The sequence below is a fragment of the Podarcis erhardii genome (genome assembly GCF_964252035.2).
Source record: "Podarcis erhardii genome assembly, chromosome: 4".
NCBI classification, from domain to species: Eukaryota; Metazoa; Chordata; class Lepidosauria; order Squamata; family Lacertidae; genus Podarcis; species Podarcis erhardii.
The window spans coordinates 96,063,408-96,083,472 of record NC_138508.1 but is presented as its reverse complement, the minus strand read 5'-3'; the positions used below and the strand labels follow the sequence as shown (position 1 = coordinate 96,083,472).

General features: G+C 45.1%; 1 protein-coding gene and 1 long non-coding RNA gene across 4 annotated transcripts in view; both read right to left on the bottom strand.

Moving 5' to 3' along the window:
• The window catches only part of LOC309339976, a 637,095-nt gene that overhangs the window by 38,557 nt on the left and 578,473 nt on the right, over positions 1–20,065 (bottom strand). The gene's annotated exons all lie outside the window — the stretch shown is intronic.
• CLDN10 (claudin 10) overlaps positions 1–20,065 on the bottom strand; it is a 540,011-nt gene that overhangs the window by 14,784 nt on the left and 505,162 nt on the right. Inside the window, exon 1 of one of the 3 annotated variants that reach the window (XM_081858350.1) lies at positions 14,515–14,786. The exons of the other annotated variants lie outside the window; for them this stretch is intronic. Within the exon in view, the coding sequence (XP_081714476.1) occupies positions 14,515–14,734 (220 nt within the window). The 5' untranslated portion in view covers positions 14,735–14,786. Of the gene's footprint in view, positions 1–14,514; positions 14,787–20,065 lie in introns of those variants that run through there. 3 annotated transcript variants of the gene reach the window in all.

The following is a 20,065-nucleotide window of genomic DNA, read 5'->3' as shown; positions in this document are numbered from 1 at the left end:
TATTGGCACCGTTAGTAGCTAATTAACACATTAAGGGTGATGAAGCATGAAGGTATTTACCCAGAGGTCCTCTCCCATCTAATTTATGGCTAAATCTCCTAGGCAAAGCAGTAAACATTCACCCCAGCCGAAATAATTAGCGTCTGCTAAAAACAACATGGCTGCCATTTGCTGGTCAAAGGCCAGCGCATGTTTTGTTAGGGAGATGGGTAGCAGGGGGTAGAGAAAGCAAATGTGTGATCAGCTCATTGAACCAACACAAATTCACAGAGTGGCAGGATAATAATGAGGGAAATGGTCATCCAGTCCCAACTCCCCAAGGCAGGATCAGGCAAATGCAATTGTTCCTAAAGGGATTAGTTTCTGGGCATGTCAAAAGGCAAGTGGAAAGTAGGAAGCATATAGGAACATTGCGGCAGAGGTACCTTTCAAGGCAGTTTCAATATATTTACAGTAGGTAATTAAATGAGAAAGTGAAACGAATTTGGATATGCAGAAGATATTAAAAAATAAATAAATTTAGGGAACTGCAGAAAGAGAGGGAAGGATGTCAAATTTTGAAATGTCAAATTGATTGCAAAATAAATGAAATGTATAAACCTGAAAATTATAAATAAAAACTAAAAAAAAAGAAAAAAGATCTAGATTAATCACAGAAACTTCCTTAAGATGCCTGCTGAAATAGAAAGGTCTTTGTAAAGCATCTGAAGTTCAATTGGGACAGGGGGGGCTGTTCCATCCCAGACAGTGGGGTGGAGTCCACAGAGCTGGGCATCGGAGCAATAATCATAATAATAATTTATTATTTGTACCCTGCCCATCTGGCTGGGTTTCCCCAGCCACTCTGGGCGGCTTCCAACAAAGATTAAAAATACATTAAAATGTCACACATTAAAAACTTTCCTGAACAGCGCTGCCTTCAGATGTCTTCTAAATGTCAGGTAGTTGTTTATCTCTTTGACATCTGATGGGAGGGTGTTCCATAGGGCGGGCACCACCACCAAGAAGGCCCTCTGCCTGGTTCCCTGTAGCTTTGCTTGTCGCAGTGAGGGAACTGCTAGAAGGCCCTCGGCACTGGACCTCAGTGTCCGGGCAGAATGATGGGGGTGGAGACTGGGCCAAGGCAATGGGGAACTCATTGAAGATCCCAGTGATTAGGCAGGGCTATAAAGGATCAGGCAGGACTCAAGGCATCCTGGACCCAAGCTGTTAAGGGACTGGTAAATTAAGAGATGATTCCTGAAGTTATCCTGGTAACATATCGACAGCTGGTGAGATAATAATAATTTAATACTAATAATTTATTATTTATACCTCGCCTCTCTGGCTGGGTTTCCCCAGCCACTCTGGGTGGCTCCCAACAGAATATTAAAAACACAATAAAACATCAAGCATTAAAAGCTTCCTTATACAGGGCTGCCTTCAGATGCCTTCCAATAGTCAGATCGTTGTTTATTTCTTTGACATCTGATGGGAGAGCGTTTCACAGGGCGGGCACCACTACCGAAAAGGCCCTCTGCCTGGTTCTGTGTAACCTCACTTCTCGCAGTGAGGGAACCACCAGAAGACCCTCGGAGCTGGACCTCAGTGTCCAGGCTGAACGATGGGGGTGGTGACGCTCCTTTGGGTATACTGAGAGCTTTTAAGCATCTGTGTTATATGCTAGGGGTGGTCTCACCCCACCAAAAGTCTAGCCACTGCAATGGCTTATGCTTCGTTGCTCAAGAGCACTGCAGGGATTGGGAAAGTCGTGAGCATCTAAACATTGCTTTCATTGAGGAAGGAAGCATAAGCCACACAGAACATTATCAATTGGTTCTTCGTTGGCATCCGTTTATCTCGGGAGACAACAGAAGACTGTGCCTTCAGAGGTGAAGTCAAACAATTGGAGAGTTAACAACAGGCCCCTAGTGTTTGAAGAAAAATGACACAACAGTCACTTCATGTGGGCATGATGCTAAGTCATAGTTTGTCTGCTTCCCAACCTCCCCTAAACCCCCTGGCATGGCTGAGGTCAATTAGACTAGAAGTTTCTGGTTCCTTTTAAAACTAATTGTAGCTTGTTATTTTGTCTGAAGCAGGAACTACAGTAAGCTTTAGCAATGGTTTATTCAAACAAGCCCGGATCATAAACCATGGTTTTTAAGTTCACTCGTTCAAACAAACCACAGTTGGAGCTAACCACAGCTTGTCCCAGTTCAGATAGAACGACAAAGCAGAATAAACTGAAAATGGAAGTCACTGCTTCTTGTCACAGCAGTGGGGAGGCTAGATAGAAAGCATACCAGGACTTTTGCACCATCAATACTTGTGTAAAAGAGGGAATTTCAGCAAATGTAGCAGGTGAGAGGAGAGAATACAGGTCCAAGGGAAATTCGTGTAACCCTAAACCATAGTTAAGTGTTACATCAGAACCAACCATTGCACATTACTTAATATTAGGGTTGCCATATTTCAAAAATTCCTGACACCCACAGGAAAGTGGTTGAGCTTTTTTGGGTGATTTTAAGCTTTTACCCTACACCTGGGTTGACATTTTGTCAATTTGGCAAAATTACCCCCGATGCCATTTTTACACCCGAAAACCAGGGCATGTCAAGAGTTTGCCAGGCAGGACCTGTCAAACCGACTTAATATCCTCACTCTGTCTCTTTTCCTAACTTTCTGAAGCAATCTTGATTCCAAATGCTGAATATAGAATCGGGAAATAAAGAGGCTGTTTCCATGCTTTCCCACCACAAATGCACAAAAAGCGGTGTGCAATAACGGCAGCTAAAAAAAAAAGCACCACAATATAAAATAAGCAGCAAGAAAGAGCCGAAAGCCGGGATATTGTCAGGAAACCACCCACAGTTGTACAAAATAGCAACAAAGGAAAAAATGCAGATGAAGCTAGGACTAGGAGCCAAGAATCAACTTTGACGAGCCACTTGGAAATTTGTGAAATAGTTGCAGTGGTATCTCGGGTTAAGTACTTAATTTGTTCCGGAGGTCCGTACTTAACTTGAAACTGTTCTTAATCTGAAGCACCACTTTGGCTAATGGGGCCTCCTGCTGCCACCGTGCCGTCGGAGCACAATTTCTGTTCTCATCCTGAAGCAAAGTTCTTAACCTGAAGCACTATTTCTGGGTTAGCGGAGTCTGTAATCTGAAGCATCTGTAACCTGAAGCGTATGTAACCCAAGGTACCACTGTATTTTTAGAACACTATTCACTCATTTGCTATTTGAGTACCACGTGGTTGCAATTGCTTATCACAGGCAGTAAATAGTCACTCTCTGAAAATAAAGAGTTGCAGAACTTTTTAAAGATGTTTTCTTCCTATGCCCCTAGGTGAAAGGATAACAAATGGACATATGCTTTCTAGAAAGATGTCTAAAGCAGAACTTAGTTCATGGCTGCCGGCTGCCAACCTTGAGACCTTTTTCGTTTAAGAGCCAAAGGACAAAAAAGCATTCCTTAACAGCCACCCAAAATAATAGCCAATTCTGAGCTATGACAGCCACCAAAACCAAAATACCACTGCAGTTCAAAAGGGCAAACAGATTAGAAAGGGAGCTGCGTAGCTTTTGTTGTCACCTTGCTCTTTCTATAAAGCAGGTCAACATGGTATGAGGACCCCAGTATATCCACATTCAATACTGATTTTTAATTGCATTTTTGTTGCGATGCCATCAAACACAATATACAAGAATGAAAAGGAGTAATAAAAGCACAATTGAAAATCATACAGTTTCTAGCACATCACATCACAATTGCTACAACAGGCGGAAAAATTACTAAGCCATCTCCAAAGACCATCAGGAATATCAAAATGGTCCATAGGAAAAGAAATTTAAGGAACAGCTGCTCTGAGGATGATCATTGATCGTCACATTGGATAAAACAACTCTTGTCTTTCCAGCATACAAGCATCAATACCGTTACTGATTTTGAGAAAGGGGACAAAGCCGTTGCATATCAACAAAATATTCAGAGGCACGTGTTTTTACAAATCACAGGAGCAAAACGGTGATTGCATCAGCCCGCAACAGTTAAGGAGAGAAACCTATTTCCTTTTTTTTAAAAGTGCATTATTCAAACAAACTCAGTAGGTTAAAGACCAATATGGATTCACTACTCTCTTAATTAACAGGGAATTAATGAACACATCTGAGATGGAGGCGGCTGCAAGGCTAGCTTCTCAGCCCCATACCTGGTGCCCTTTTTGATGTCAGGTGTGAAGAAGGAGGAATTGAGGCTGCCAAGGATCAACCAAAAGCCTTGAAGTGATCTTTTTCAAGGTAGGCTTGCTGTCAGTGCCGATCAGCTGATAGGCGGAAACAGGAAGCCTGCGGTGATCAATGGCACTGTAGTGTCTCTTAGGGAACTTCATAGCACTGTTAATTCCAATGGGCTTCCTGCAACTACCAGATAGCTGACCTCTGTGCTTCACTCTGTTGCAGTTACCATTATGGGGTTTTTTTATCCTGTTTTTATTGATTGGGACAGCCTGTTGACTTTTCACAGCTGTCGAAAAGATCAGCAAACACATGTATTTTAAATGACACAGCTGACGCACGCATTGCATTCACCAATCTTTGCAATAGCAAATGTGACCAATATCTGCACTGCTAAGGACTTTTTATTATTCTGCACCTAGATATCATTCTTGAAAATAAATGGAAATATACAAAACAACAGCACACCGCTGATCAGCATTTACAAGAATCCCACTGGGATCACCCATGCTACGACGTTCCTGGTGGGGAACTTTGTAATGCAATCAATGCCTGCCCAAAACCCAGCTGTTCATTACTGGGAAATGATATATAATGAAATAAAAAGGATGTTTAAAATAACGTTTGTAAAAAACAACAACCCAGAAGCTTTTCTTTTGGGAATTACAGAACTACCTAAAATGTATAGAAACTTGTTCATGTATGCGACCAGTGTGTTTTTTTCTAAAAAAAAATGTTTAGGGGTACTCTCATTTTCCTACTCATATTGAAATACTGCCCCTCCATGAGGCCAAACTTAGATTCACAAAATGTTTAGGGGTACGCGTACCCCTGTGTACCCCCAGAAAAAAAGCACTGTATGCGACTACAGCGGCAAGAATGTTACTTGCCCCAAAATGGAAAGAAGCAGAAGTTCCAGTAAAGGAAGAATGGATACAAAAACTTATGGAATATGCAGAAATGGCGAAACTTACCGGAAGAATAAGAAATCAAGATAACAAACTTTTTAAATAAAAGAATGGAAATGGTTTACTGAATATTTACAGATAAATTGTAAACAGATAAGAACATTGGCAGGATTATTGTAATAACCTGCAGTTTCATAAGAGTATATATTTAAAGAAGATGAATAAATGAGCAAATTAAATTAATTTGGATATGCAGAATATATAAAAAATAAATTTAAGGAACCACAGAAAGCAGGGGAAGGAAGTCAAGTTTAGAAATGTCAAAAAGATTGTAAAATTAGTGAAATGTGTAAAATTAGTGAAATGTATAAACTTGAAAAGTTTTAATAATTTTTTTAAAAAAGAAAATAGAAAGAAAGAAAAAAGAAAAACTCAGCTCTTCGGCACTTGGAGCAGCCACCTGCGAACCACACTTACGGCAGATGTTGCTGTTTGTATATCTCTTTGGACCACTAGCTTGAGTTGAAGATGGCAATGCAAAGGACCTTCATCTCTAGGCATTCTTGAGCCATACAAACAAAGGATTGGCGGGGGGGGGGTGTCATCTGGAGCAAAATATAGATTAGAAGGCTCAGTTTGGTCAGTATTGATTACAGTATACACTTCCAGAGTTAACGCTAAATAGAGAGCCAATGTGGTGTAGTGGTTAAGAGCAGAAGACTCGTAATCTGGTGAAGTGGGTTTGCGTCTCCGCTCCTCCACATGCAGCTGCTGAGTGACCTTGGGCTAGACACACTTCTTTGAAGTCTCTCAGCCCCACTCACCTCACAGAGTGTTTGTTGTGGGGGAGGAAGGGAAAGGAGATTGTTAGCTGCTTTGAGACTCCTTCGGGTAGTGATAAAGTGGGATATCAAATCCAAACTCTTCTTCTTCTCTTCTAAATACATTACGTCTGTTAATGAGCCACCATAGCTGCTAGAGGGCTGTGAAAATTTGTGTCTTGGGCTTTTTAGACTCGTCTACCCATGTACTGGGGATGTGGGTGGTGCTGTGGGTTAAACCACAGAGCCTAGGACTTGCCGATCAGAAGGTTGGTGGTTTGAATCCCCGCGATGGGGTGAGCTCCCGTTGCTCAGTCCCTGCTCCTGCCAACCTAGCAGTTCGAAAGCTCGTCAAAGTGCAGTAGATAAATAGGTACCGCTCTGGTGGGAAGGTAAACAGCATTTCCGTGCGCTACTCTGGTTCACCAGAAGCGGCTTAGTCATGCTGGCCACACGACCCAGAAGCTGTACGCCAGCTCCCTCAGCCAATAAAGCAAGATGAGCACTGCAACCCCAGAGTCGGTCATGACTGGACCTAATGGTCAGGGGTCCCTTTACCTTTACCATGTACTATCTGAAACCCAAGGGGCACACTTGTTGCCAAATGTGAAATGAATTGGCATTATTTTCAGCTCTCCTACCCCACTACTGGGGGCAATGAGAGACTTGCCCTGATTCCAAACTCCATTCAACTCGGTCCTGTGACCTAGCAATCCAGTGGAAGTTACACTGGCAAAAGGGGTGGCGTAAGTCAAACTCTTTTTTATTGTTTTATTTTCTTTGTTAGGTTTGGGCTGGCTCAACCAGCAGCAGCCCTGTTCCTGGAGTTTGGAATGGAAATAGGTAAGTTACATTGGCACAATCTACCCTGGCGCAACTTACACCAGCTTCTTACAGCTTGAATTGTTCTGCATAGGAGCAGAAGTCGGGGGGGGGGGGATCGCAACCCTCTCCTCTGCTACACCTGCGCTCACGAACATTTATTCACCAAAACTCAAATGATAAACCCCACGTTTCCATGCAAGACTGGAGGGGGGAAACAACAACCTGCACCTGTCAAAATTCTTCTTTGCAAAACTCTTCAAAGAAGAGGAACTCTCATTCTCTTCACATCTGATCAGCCTAAACCCTAAGATGAAAGAAACTGAGCTTCTTTCAGGTGCTCCTTCCTCACCCTTAGGGCTCAAGTTTAAGGAAAGCGTCTGTTTCACAGGTATGGCTTCCCTCTGAGTGCATCCATTTACCCGGAGGACAAGGTGAAGACATCAATATTTTGCCTTTCAAGCTGAGAAAAGGAGTTGACGGAAGGGACCTCTGGGTCAATCGGTATAAAAACCTGCAATGTAGCACGACTCCTTAGCCTTAATGCATGTCCCGTGCAATAACAGAAGCTTTAAAACATGCCGACACCTGGAAGATTGAGGTCTTTGTTTGCCTCCGAAGCAATATATCTTTATGTGTTGTGACTAGAACAGCCACCATATGGGAAAAGAAGGATAACAATGATGCGCAAGGGGTTTCTGACTACGAGAGCTATACAAGTGACACTGGAATAAGATTATTATATGGATGACCACATTGTTTGCAAGCAGCAGGTCCCAGGTTAAATCTCTGACATCTGTAATTTGGAGGGCAGGAGGAGAGAGACTGCTAAGGATCAGGGAGGAGGTGATAGAAAATGACATGCCCTAACAACATAAGGACAAGCATCTATACGAGATCCAAAATCAGGAGAGAGAAGAAACGGGAAGATCCCCAAAAGCACATTGGAGAAGATATTGCTCATCACATTTGCTCATCCATGCAACAAATAACAGGATGTGATAACATATTTATTCCCCTTGGCCGTGGCAAAGATACGGACCCCACCTCTCCTCTAACACTCTAACCACTAGATTATACTGGCTCTATTAATGCAGCAGACTTTTAAAAGAAGAAAACGTTAGCAGCAATTGAGGCCTTAAATCAAAGATGGATATGTATACACCAGTGGATCAAAAATGGGGAACACGCTTAAAACAAACAAAACACAGAGGGTGGCAAGCCAAGCGCTTATGGGAGCTCAAGCAGAGAAAGAAGGCAATAGTTATCTTTAGTTTGTTGGCCCCTGGTACTTACATGTGTACTGCCTTTAATGCAGGGTCATGGACCCTGTGGCCCTCTGTATGTTGTTGGGCTGCAACTCCCATAAAGCCCAGCTGGCATGCCAAAGGTCAGGGATGATGGCTGTTGTTGGCATCCGTCTGTCTCAAGAGACAATGGAGTGTGCCTCCAGGGGTGAAGTCAAATCACTGCGTTAGCAGCGTCAAAGTGACTAGGCAACGTGTCTGAAGGTCCTGGGTTGCCCAGGCAGCAACATCCCCCTCTTGACCTCACTAATGTGGTCCAAAAGAAAGCAGAACAATATGTTTGGCACCATCTTGGCTGCAGGAGTTGCTGGAAGGAGGCACACAAAGCACCATCCAACCATCTTAGGGACTCTACTGCAGATTTGTGTGAGGTTTAAAGGTAAAGGTAAAGGGACCCCTGACCATTAGGTCCATTCATGGTCGACTCTGGGGTTGCGGCACTCATCTCGCTTTATTGGCCAAGGGAGCCGGCGTACAGCTTCCGGGTCATGTGGCCAGCGTGACTAAGCTGCTTCTGGCGAACCAGAGCAGTGTACGGAAACACTGTTTACCTTCCCGCTGGAGTGGTACCTATTTATCTACTTGCACTTTGCCGTGCTTTCGAACTGCTAGGTTGGCAGGAGCAGGGACCGAGCAACGGGAGCTCACCCCGTCACGGGGATTCGAACCGTCGACCTTCTGATCGGCAAGTCCTAGGCTCTGTGGTTTAACCCACAGTGCCACCCATGTCCCTGTGCAAGGTTTACTCCTTAGCATTTTCTTCTTCTGAAGTTACCCTGCAAGGCAGTGGAGATTTGGGACCAGAGCTTTCCTTCTCCTAGATGGGCTACCTTCCCAGGTGGACGAGCCCCATCTGCCCCTCACTTCCCTCTCTAGCACATGCAGAAATTGCCTTTTTGACGGTTGGACCCACTATCTAATGGGTCACGCAGGTTCCCCATGCTTACTCTAAAGCAGGGGATGCAGCCCAATCGCCTTCTCAATCCGGCCCGCGGACAGTCCAGGAATCAGCGTGTTTTTACATGGGTGGAATGTGTCCTTTTATTTAAAATGCATCTCTGGGTTATTTGTGGGGCATAGGAATTCATTCATTCCTCCCCGTAGCCCCCCCCCCCAAATAGTCCGGCCCACCACATGGTCTGAGAGACAGTGGACCAGCCCACAGCTGAAAAAGGTTGCTGACCCCTGCTCTAAAGGCTCTGTTTAGGTATCATGGCCAATCGCCATTGATATATCTGCCTTCCCCAAATACTTGTGATAGCTGTTTAAAGTCATCTCATGTAATGATCATCACCATGTCTCATGACAGTGAATTTCATTTCAAAATGGTACTCTGTCAGGAGAACAAGATCACTGAGCAGGCCAATCAGCTCTCAGATTATGAGGGAAAGGACTGTCTTTAATGTTTGCATGCAGAAAGTCCAATGTTTAATCTCTAGGTAGGGTTTGGAGAGAACCCTATCAGAAATGCTAAAGAGCTACTTGCCAGTCACCATAGACACTATTGAGTTAGATAGACCAGTGGTCTGACTCAGCAAAATGCGCTTTCCTATGTTATTAATGTTATTTTTATGGAAGGACCATAGTTCAGCGGTAGAGCACCAGCTTTGTCTGCTGAAAAATCACAAGTTCAGTCTCCGGCATGTCCAATAAAAGAATCTTAGGTTGCATCTTCCAGCCAGAATGTGCAATACTGGGCTGTCATACAGTGCTTTATAAGGAAAAGGAAAAAGGGACCCCTGACCATTAGGTCCAGTTGTGACCGACTCTGGGGTTGCGGCGGTCATCTCGCTTTATTGGCTGAGGGAGCCGGTGTACAGCTTCCGGGTCATGTGGCCAGCATGACTAAGTCGTTTCTGGTGAACCAGAGCAGTGCATGGAAAGGCTGTTTGCCTTCCCGCCAGAGTGGTACCTATTTATCTACTTGCACTTTGACGTGCTTTCGAACTGCTAGGTTGGCAGGAGCAGGGACCGAGCAATGGGAGCTCACCCCGTTGCTGGGATTCGAACTGCCAACCTTCTGATTGGCAAGCCCTAGGCTCTGTGGTTTAACTCACAGCGCCACCCGTGTCCCCCAGTGCTTTATAGACCCTGCCTTATTCTTGCATGTTCTTCATATGCAAGGCTAAGTCATCACACTGGTGTACCCTACAGATACAGTGGTGCCTCGCAAGACAAAAATAATTCGTTCTGCGAGTCTCTTCGCCTTGCGGTTTTTTCGTCTTGCGAAGCACCCCTATTAGCGGCTTAGCGGATTAGCGCTATTAGCGGCTTAGCGGCTATTAACGGCTTAGCGGCTTAGAAAAAGGGGGGGAGCGAAAAAACTCGCAAGACTTGCAAGACGTTTACGTCTTGCGAAGCAAGCCCATAGGGAAATTCGTCTTGCGAAGCGCCTCGAAAAACGGAAAACCCTTTTGTCTAGCGGGTTTTTCGTCTTGCAGGGCACCACTGTACTAGCCCTGATTACAGAAACCAGCTAAGAATCCAGCACAGGAACTGTAGGGGAGAGATGGCTTCATCTCTGGGCCAATTCAACCAGAACTGAGCCTAAAGAGTTTAGTATTTCAACTTTAGAATGGAAGTGTGTATGCATGTGTCATGCTTTTATAGGCATTTATTTTTTTTAAAAAAAATAGAATAAAACATTAGACATCTCTGGAGTCTTTTGCTAAAGGTAAGGTGGGGAAAAAACCAAGGGGGACAATCAGATTGAGGTTGAATCCTGACAAAACAGAAGTACTGTTTTTGGAAGATAGGGGGCAGGTGGGTGTGGAGGAGTCCCTGGTCTTGCGTGGGGTAACTGTGCCCTTGAAAGACCAGGTGTGCAACCTGGGAGTCATTTTGGACTCACAGCTGTCCATGGAGGCGCAGGTCAATTCTGTGTCCAGGGCAGCTGTCTACGAGCTCCATCTGGTATGCAGGCTGAGACCCTACCTGCCCACAGAGCAGTGGGCAGAGCAGTGCATGCTCTAGTTATCTCCCGCTTGGACTATTGCAATGCACGCTATGTGGGGCTACCTTTGAAGGTGACCCAGAAACTGCAACTAATCCAGAATGTGGCAGCTAGACTGGTGACTGGGAGTGGCCACCGAGACCGTATAACATGTAGGTCCTGAAAGACCTACATTGGCTCCCAGTACGTTTCTGAGCACAATTCAAAGTGTTGGAGCTGACCTTTAAAGCCCTAAATGGCCTCAGCCCAGTATGCCTGAAGGAGCGTCTCCACCCATCGTTCAGCCTGAGGTCCAGCTCAGAGGGCCTTCTGGTGGTTCCCTCCCTGAGAGAAGTGAGGTTACAAGAAACCAGGCAGAGGGCCTTCTCGGTAGTGGTGCCTGCCCTGTAGAACACCCTCCCATCAGATGTCAAGGAAATAAACAACTACAGTACCTGACTTTTAGAAGACATCTGAAGGCAGCCCTGTTTAGGGAAGTTTTTAATATTTGATGCTTTATCGTGTTTTTAATATTCTGTTGGGAGCTGCTCAGAGTGGTTGGGGAAACCTATTATTATTATTATTATTATTATTATTATTATTATTATTATTACCAAAATCAAGCACTTTCAAGTCCCCTTGATTTCAACTGCAGAGTTGAAGCCCTTGCTTCAATTTCTCTCACAGATGTCAAACAAGCAATAGAGTTGGCTTTGGGTGGACTGTGCCTTAAAACCAATAGCATCCATTATTTTCCCTTGTCTCTTTCAGCCAACCACTGCCACCCCCGACCCCCCTCAAGATAAACAAAACAGGTACCTGAATATAAAATAATTTTAATATCTAGGGATTTCTAGGAGAGCTTTCTGATTCCAACAACACTTGTGCTTCACTATTTAGGTAACCTTTCACTATTTCCCCGTGAAGCCACTACAAAAGCTTAGCAACCATTCAATATAATAATAGCTATCCTAGCACTGAGACAATTAACATACCAGCCAGTTTGCTACTCTTGAAGCGTTTATAATGGAAAGAGGAAAAACAACACAGCCAAAAAAAACCCCTTACATCAGGACACAGCAGCATGTTTTTCTTTTGGTATTGCAACGAAGTGTTTAAACAGCTAAATTTTTTACCTTTCAACTAATACCAGCACTCTGTGTGTGTGTGTGTGTGTGTGTGTTTGGGAGAGGGCACTGTTAAGTATTCTATACGATTTATGTTGTATTTGTGATGCTCCATCAGGTTATTTTTATCTTTTGTTTGTAAGCCACTTTGGGATTTATTTTAATAAAAAGCGGCATAGAAATAGAATCAATTAATCAATCAATCAATCTCTCAGATAGGACACCCTCCATGGACTCCATGGATTATAGACCCACCCTACCCAGAGTTTTTTTTTGGGGGGGGGGGTTTTCCCTCAGACAGGGCATTGGATAGGGCCCTTTTCACTTCTAAGGAGTGGAACTTTACCTGCCCCCCCTTGCAGTGATGACAACTGCTTAAGCTCCTCCTACTCACAGGCTGAGCAGTTGGGGAAGGACCAACTGATGCCTCCCCTTGGCCAACCTTCTCCATGATGCCACTGCTACCTCTCATCCCTCACCTGTCCAGCGGCTATTTCACCAGCCCACTTGCTGTTCCTCCTGCTCCTTGGTGAAGGCAGGCAAGCAAGCGGTTTGAGTGGCAAGGAGCAGCGGCAAAACCAAGGAGAACTGGCTGGCAGGCCACAGACAAGTATATAGTGCTATCAGGGATGAGTTAATAGCTACATGGCTTGTCAGATTACACTTCATTCCGTCCACTGCACAACTAGCAAAGCAGCTTAAAAACAGTTTAGAAAGAGGAGCAGGAATATGGAAGTTCCGGGTCGCACGATTCTTTCCCGCTATCAACTCCAGGCACATCTTTAGAGCAGCAGGAGTTTTAGGGTGCAGAGGGTGCCGAGCTGAGCAGGTACAACATTGAGAAGACCCAGAACCAAGAAGATCTCTTTGGGGGTGCCAAATTTTGACCTCACGCCTGGGGCCACATTATGAAAGATTTCTAAAGTCCGTCCCTGATGGAGTGTCCAGATAGGTCTGAGAAACGCAGGGCTCAAATCTACCTAGCCCTTGTTCCCAAAGAGTAAGTGCTTGCAGGACACCATTCAAAGCACTCATAGGGGTAAGTGGTGTCCTCCCAAAGTGGTCCAACATAGAGAGCAGATGGGGATGGGGAGATGAGGTGCCCAAATGCATGCTGGGCATATCTTTGGCACCTGGAGGCAGGTGATGAACAGGGAGCTATTACATGCCCTGGTATAAATAAGTCACTCTTCAACAAATTGGGGTGGGTTGTTTTTTTGGGGGGAGGGGGGAAGTTGCAAAAGAAGAGAAAGGCACCTGCGAAGGAGGTCTGTTTCAGCTGTTGATATCCAACCCCTTGCTGATTCCTCCCAGCCTACCTGCATATTCAGTAAAGAGGAAGAGGTAAGCACAAAGCTACCTGGCAAGGATCATATCCGGGACTGTCTTAGAGGTACCGGCACATATTAGCTTCTGAGGAACTAGTTTATATGCTTGTCTAGTGCATAAGCTGAGAAGGCAATATTTCCAAAAAGCACTACATTCCAGATATTGCTCAGGAAAGTGGGGGTTTCTATTTGTTCTTCCCCTTCATCAGGATAAGAACCAGGGGATCCTTGAAATCTGTTATGGCTGAGTTCCCAAGGTGCCTGCCTTCCGAGCCGAGGGAAGACTTAAAGGGAAGAAGCTTAAATATTGTCAGAAGCTCTCCAAGACCAAAAAGCAATGAAAACATTTGCGGCCGCAAACAGTTTAGTCTCCTATAGAGCAGTCAGCAAACCCTTCAGCACTTAAAATAAAACACACAGCAATTATCCTGGGTAGCAAGTAAAGTTCAAAAACAAAGTATTAGCAAAAAAAGAGATGGGGGAAATGGTTCACAACTGTTGAGATGTTTCCATCTGTACTTGGGGGAAATATGTTCACACCTGTACATCAAACCCCCTTTTCTTATTATCATCAGCTGAAATGCAAACTTTATATAATTTTAAGATGGAGACAAAAACACACACACAAATAAAAAACAGTGGAAGGGAAATGGTATAGTTTCAGAATTCATTTTTAAAAAAAAATTGTGAAAATATTTATATTCCCATTCCCACGGATCTTAGAAAATGGATCAGAAGGCAAGCAGCTCTCCAGCCTCCTCGTACATTTCTTTGCAGCTGGACCTTTCTCGAGGCGTGTTTACTCGGAAGTAAGTCTCGCTGGATCCAACGGGGCTTACTCCCAAGTAAGGGGCGCAGAGAAGGTCCAGGGGCGCGCAAAGAGCCTCCACGGTGGCCATCGGGAAGCGCAAGGAGCTGTTCCTACAAAAAACCCCCTCTCCTTCTCCTCCTTCTCCCTCTCGCCCTCCCCACCATCCCGGATCTCCGAGGAGACCCATCTGCTTCCAAGGGAGGCGGCGGACAGAGAAGAAGAAGAGGGACTTGCGCACCGTCCAGCGCCAGCATGGAAGGGAAATCCTTGCAGTTGGAGACGCCGGTGGAGTCGGTCACGCACGTCTTCCACAGGTTGGCCCAGAAGGTGGCCGTGGTGATGACAGTGCCGTCGATGGTGGACACTTTCCAGTAGTCCGTGGGCAGCGTGGACGACACCAGCACCCAGCCTGAGATGACCAGCAGGAAAGCGAGGATCTCGGCCGACGAGTTGGCCATGGCGCGGAAGGAGGAGAAGATGGAGCGCTGCGCTCTCGGAGCGGGAGGCGAGAGCGCACGGCCCTTCCTCGCAGCCTCGACGGAGCGCACGGAGCGACTGAGCGCCCCGGCCGAGCTCCCCACTGGGGCGGCAGCATCCTCCCGGCGGCGAGGGAGGAGCCGGCCGCTCCATGCCCCACCCCGGGCGGCGAGCCCTCGCGGCCGGCCTGGCCAGGGCGACGGGGCCCCGGGAGGAAGGCTGAGGCGGGAGGGGGGCGACGCCTCGCCTCAGCGCCGCCTTCCGAGGACCCTCCTCCTTCTGCCCTCGCTGGAGAGAGATCTGTAGTCTGTAATTCCAGGTAGGGTTGGCCGTCTATTAGGATGATGGTTATTACATACCCTCCAACTTTTCTCTGATGAAAATAGGGACGTCTTGTTCCATAATAATAATTTTACTCTTTATACCTCGCCCATCTGACTGGGTTGCTCCAGCCCCATCTAGAGTCGGATAACTCCAGACCCTCCAGCCTTTCTCTGATGAAAATAGGGCGTCTTATTCCATCATAATAATTTTGCTATTTATACCTCACTGTATGGAAGTGAGAGCTGGACCATAAAGAAGGCTGATCGCCGAAGAATTGATGTTTTTGAATTATGTTGCTGGAGGAGACTCTTGAGAGTCCCATGGACTGCAAGAAGATCAAACCTATGCATTCTGAAGGAAATCAGCCCTGAGTGCTCCCTGGAAGGACAGATCCTGAAGCTGAGGCTCCAATACTTTGACCACCTCATGAGAAGAGAAAACTCCCTGGAAAAGACCCTGATGTTGGGAAAGATGGAGGGCACAAGGAGAAGGGGATGACAGAGGACGAGATGGTTGGACAGTGTTCTCGAAGCTACCAGCATGAGTTTGACCAAACTGTGGGAGGCATTGGAAGACAGGAGTGCCTGGCGTGCTCTGGTCCATGGGGTCACGAAGAGTCAGACACGACTAAACGACTAAACGACTAAACAACAACAACATCTGACTGGGTTGCTCCAGCCCCTCTGGGTGCCATCCAACATATATAAAGCATAATAAACCATTAAACATTAAAAAAAAACCACCTTCCCTATACAGGGGTGCCTTCAGTTGTCTTCTAAAGGTTGTGTAGTTACTTAGCTCTTTGGCTTGGGGGGGTCGGATAACTCCATACCCTCCAACACTTCTCCAATGAAAATAGGGACGTCCTAAAGAAAAGCGGAACATTCTGGGATCAAATTAGAAACCGGGATGGATTCTGTAAATCCAGGGCTGATCCCTGACACCAGGATCTATTATTATTATAATAATCATTAATAATAATAATTCAAATTATAGGCCACCCTTTATCCAAAGATCCTAGGGCGTTGTAAAACATTAGCAACGTAATTATGCAGCATAATAATAGAAACATGATACACACACATTTAAGAGGCCATAGATTATTTAATGACCAAAGGCCTGGGTAAAAAGGAGTATTTTCACCTGGTGCCTAAAGATATGTAATGATGGCACCAGGTGAGCCCCTAAAAGGAAGCAAACAATATTACCCTCCGTCTAAAAACCCCCACCACCAGCCTGCCTGAAACCATTCTGAGCTGGCCTAAGCCCAGCAGAGGGAAAGCAAACCTTTGAAATAGTGTTTGAAGAACACCGCCCATTTTTGCTGACTTGAATTACACCAGGCTGTCAGGTCATGTGACCAAGCTGAATGGGTTTAGGATCCAGGGTGTATTTAAGCTTAAGATCTACTGGGTTTGGCGTCTGGGAAGATACATCGGTAGATCTCTGGATGAGCCAAGGATGAGGGAGCTGAACCAGAATCCATCCCAGAGGATCCTGCTCTGTAGGATTGCTCCTTTAGTGACAAAGCATCAAAAACGAAACTCCAAACTGTTTCCAGATGCTTCCACTTCATGGCTACAGATCTGGAAATTGGGCCCTAAAAGTCCCATAGAACTTGTGACACTTACTAAATTCAGCTAAAAGAGTAACTTGTTCCACCGTGAAACTACTTGAATGGTGTTCTCAACCATACTGAGTTGTGCATTGGGCTGTGGAACCAAGGGTTCTGCAGAAAATGTTTTGTTTGTGAAGGCTGTCGGACAATTTGATCACTGCAGCCCTTTTTTTCCCTTCCCAAAATAAAACCACAAGCACCCATTTCTAGTTTCATAAATTAAATACGGATGACAGCCTTATTTGTTCCTCTGCCAGTATAAACAGATTAGGGTCGTCATGCCTGTTGTTCCAGATTGGTTTTTCTTTTTCATTTACACCCGCTTTCTGTTGGGCCACTTCAAACCCTTCCCTGCCCCTTGAATGACATGGTTTCAGTGGGTGCGTGGGTGCAGCCGGCCAAGGAAAAGACAGCTTGTGAATCTGGGCTCTGTATAACCTCTATGCATATGGCTGAGTTTGTCCGCAGGCCTGAATTGTTAGAGAACCTTTCCTGAATTCTTGCCAAGATATTAAAGACAGGTGAAGCTTTGTCCCTGGGCACGGTGGAGGGGACATAGGGAAGCTCATGGGTGATGAATTTGGACCGTGGGATAGATTGGCATCCTCTCAAACTACCCTCCTCTCTCAAAACTCCCTCCCCTGCTGGTGAATATGGATACTACATTAAGTACTTGGGTTCAAGCTAGTTGTTGGTGCTTTAAACAAATCTTTCCTACTATTACAGTGGTACCTCAGGTTAAGTACTTAATTCGTTCCGGAGGTCGGTACTTAACCCGAAACTGTTCTTAACCTGAAGCACCACTTTAGCTAATGGGGCCTCTTGCTGCCACCACGCCGCTGGAGCACGATTTCTGTTCTCATCCTGAAGCAAAGTTCTTAACCTGAAGCACTGTTTCTGGGTTAGCGGAGTCTGTAACCTGAAGCTTATGTAACCTGAAGCGTATGTAACCTGAGGTACCACTGTACAGTGGTTTTCGAACATAATCCATGCCAGAAGTTCGTTCGATTTCCGAAACGTTTGAAAACTGAGGCACAAACAGCCACCTGCAAATTTAATAGAGAAAACTGAGAAAAATACAGTGGAAGCCGTTTGACTTGCGAGGCGTGTTCGAAAACGGAAGCATTTCCTTCCGGGCTTATGGCGTTCGAAAACCGAAACGTTCATCAACAGAGACGTTCGAAAACCGAGGTGCCACTGTACCTTAAAAATATGTCGCCCGTCCCCCTTTTGTCTGGGAAGAAGCAATAACACAGAGGGTAGGATTGTGAGGACCATGAATGGGAGGAAACTTTTGCAAAGGGTTTTTGCCCAATTTTGCCTCCTTCCCCCGTGCCACCCCCAGTTTCCCATGACACCCCATTCTAGTGGATTTTGGGAGAACACAGGGAGTGGGAAAGAGGAGGCCTTCAACAGACTTCCTTCCATTCAAGGTTCTCAGGAGCCAAATCAAGCATTTTGGAAAGCATTTAAATACACTGAGAACTTGTGATACACACACAGGTGGGCATAACAAACAATATATACAAACTTCACGTGCCTATTGTTGCTAATTTGGCTATGCCTATACAACTTGCATTTTAAGATGCAATAGGTCAGAACAATTAGCTGAAGAAACGGACTGGACCAGGACCAAAAACATTTTCTACAGTAACTTACATTTTTTCTCTCCATTTAAATACAATGTTATGCATAAAGTAATACCATGAAGCACAGAACAGATGGCTTGACTGTGAATATATTAAAATACATTTTCAAGCTGCTTAAGTATATTTAAAGATTTAACAGGCAATTTAAACAGGCAGCAAATGTTTTCAGAGCGCCAGCCTTGCTTTGCTTTGCTTACAGATATTCCTTGCAGTCAATCAATTACCTTAACCGTGAAACTGTTAGTATGCTTTGTATACGAAAGAAACGGAAAGAGACAAGGAGAGAACATTATACTCTTTAATCCTGCAAATTATAGGGTTAGGGAGAAATGGAGTATACAAAAAGGCCTGGACTGGCCAAACCTGGCATAAATTTAGTTTTCACAGAAGGAGAGATGTGATGGAGAGCGAGTTACTTGTCTTTTCAACATGAAGTCACCGTGCATCCCAGCTCAACAAACTGGACCACACAAGCTCCCTTCTCTGAACAATGCTGTTTTGTGATTTTGTTTCAATCTAGCAAAATTAATTGAAAACATGGAATTCTTCCAAGAGTTTTGTGTTGTTTAACTGGATGGTGTGTGCAAAATACAGGAATGTGCCAAGATAGGACCCTCCAAAGCCTTTCCTTGACTTTTGAGCTCAATTTCCATTTCCCAATCAGTCCCAAGCCCCACTGCCAATGCAAGGAATACATAGACTTCAGTCCTAAACACACCTAGAGTGGATTAAGGGCCCATCCACACTCCTGCTGGTCCCATGCCCAGAAACCATGGGGCCAAGTGGTTTTCTGTTTGTTCCTGTAGCTTACCCTGGGAAAACGATTCAGGGGAAAGATCAGGTTTCCCCAGGCGAAAGCAGCAGGACAAGCGGATATCTGAATGAGACCTAAGCTTTGTTGGGCACAATGGTGTGTTGTTGTTTTTTTAAAAAAATCACTAATAAATATGTATAGGACCAAACTGTGAGTCAGATTTGACAGCTCCCTCTCCATAGACATGCTGGTTAGAGTGCTTCCCTTTTATATAACCCATTTTGTATTGTACAGAGGTTGCCGAGCTTTTCCTCCAGTGGACCGCTTGAAAATAGCTGGGAGTCTTGGCAGACCACTTAGTAATTTTTCTGCCCATTGCAGCAATTTCAATGATATTTGCTAGATGCTGCATGATTTTTAATTGCCATTTTACAGACATGCCATAGACCACCTGAATGAAGTTCACAGGTGGTCCTCAGGTCACAGTCTGGGAACTCCTGATCTAGTGGACAACTATAGTTCCATATATCTACCAAACAGGAACTGGCCAACTTCTATGTAGCAGGTAGGGCATGGGAAGCAAACATTACTGGACATGCTAGGACACTCTAGGACACTCAAGCCTTTTTTGCCACAAAGAATTCCTGGAGGATTATGGTCCAGTAGGAGACATGGGGAAGGTCAACCCAACCAAAGAGCAGGAGGTACATCTAAGAAAGTGCAGGAAAGAATTGTATATTTACTCATAAAAATAGTCCAATATACCCAGTATTATTTCACTTTATAAAACCATCTCCCATACTTCTCTTCTTCCTTCTGAGAGAGCAACCTAGCCCCAGACACCAACCAGAAAAGAAGCAGCTGCCAGAACATTACTTCTTCCTTCCAGAAAGAAATTTGCTCCAACTGCCTGTGGCAGGTTTTTGCTACCTTGTGACTTCCAGATGTTTTGGACTCAAACCCCAAT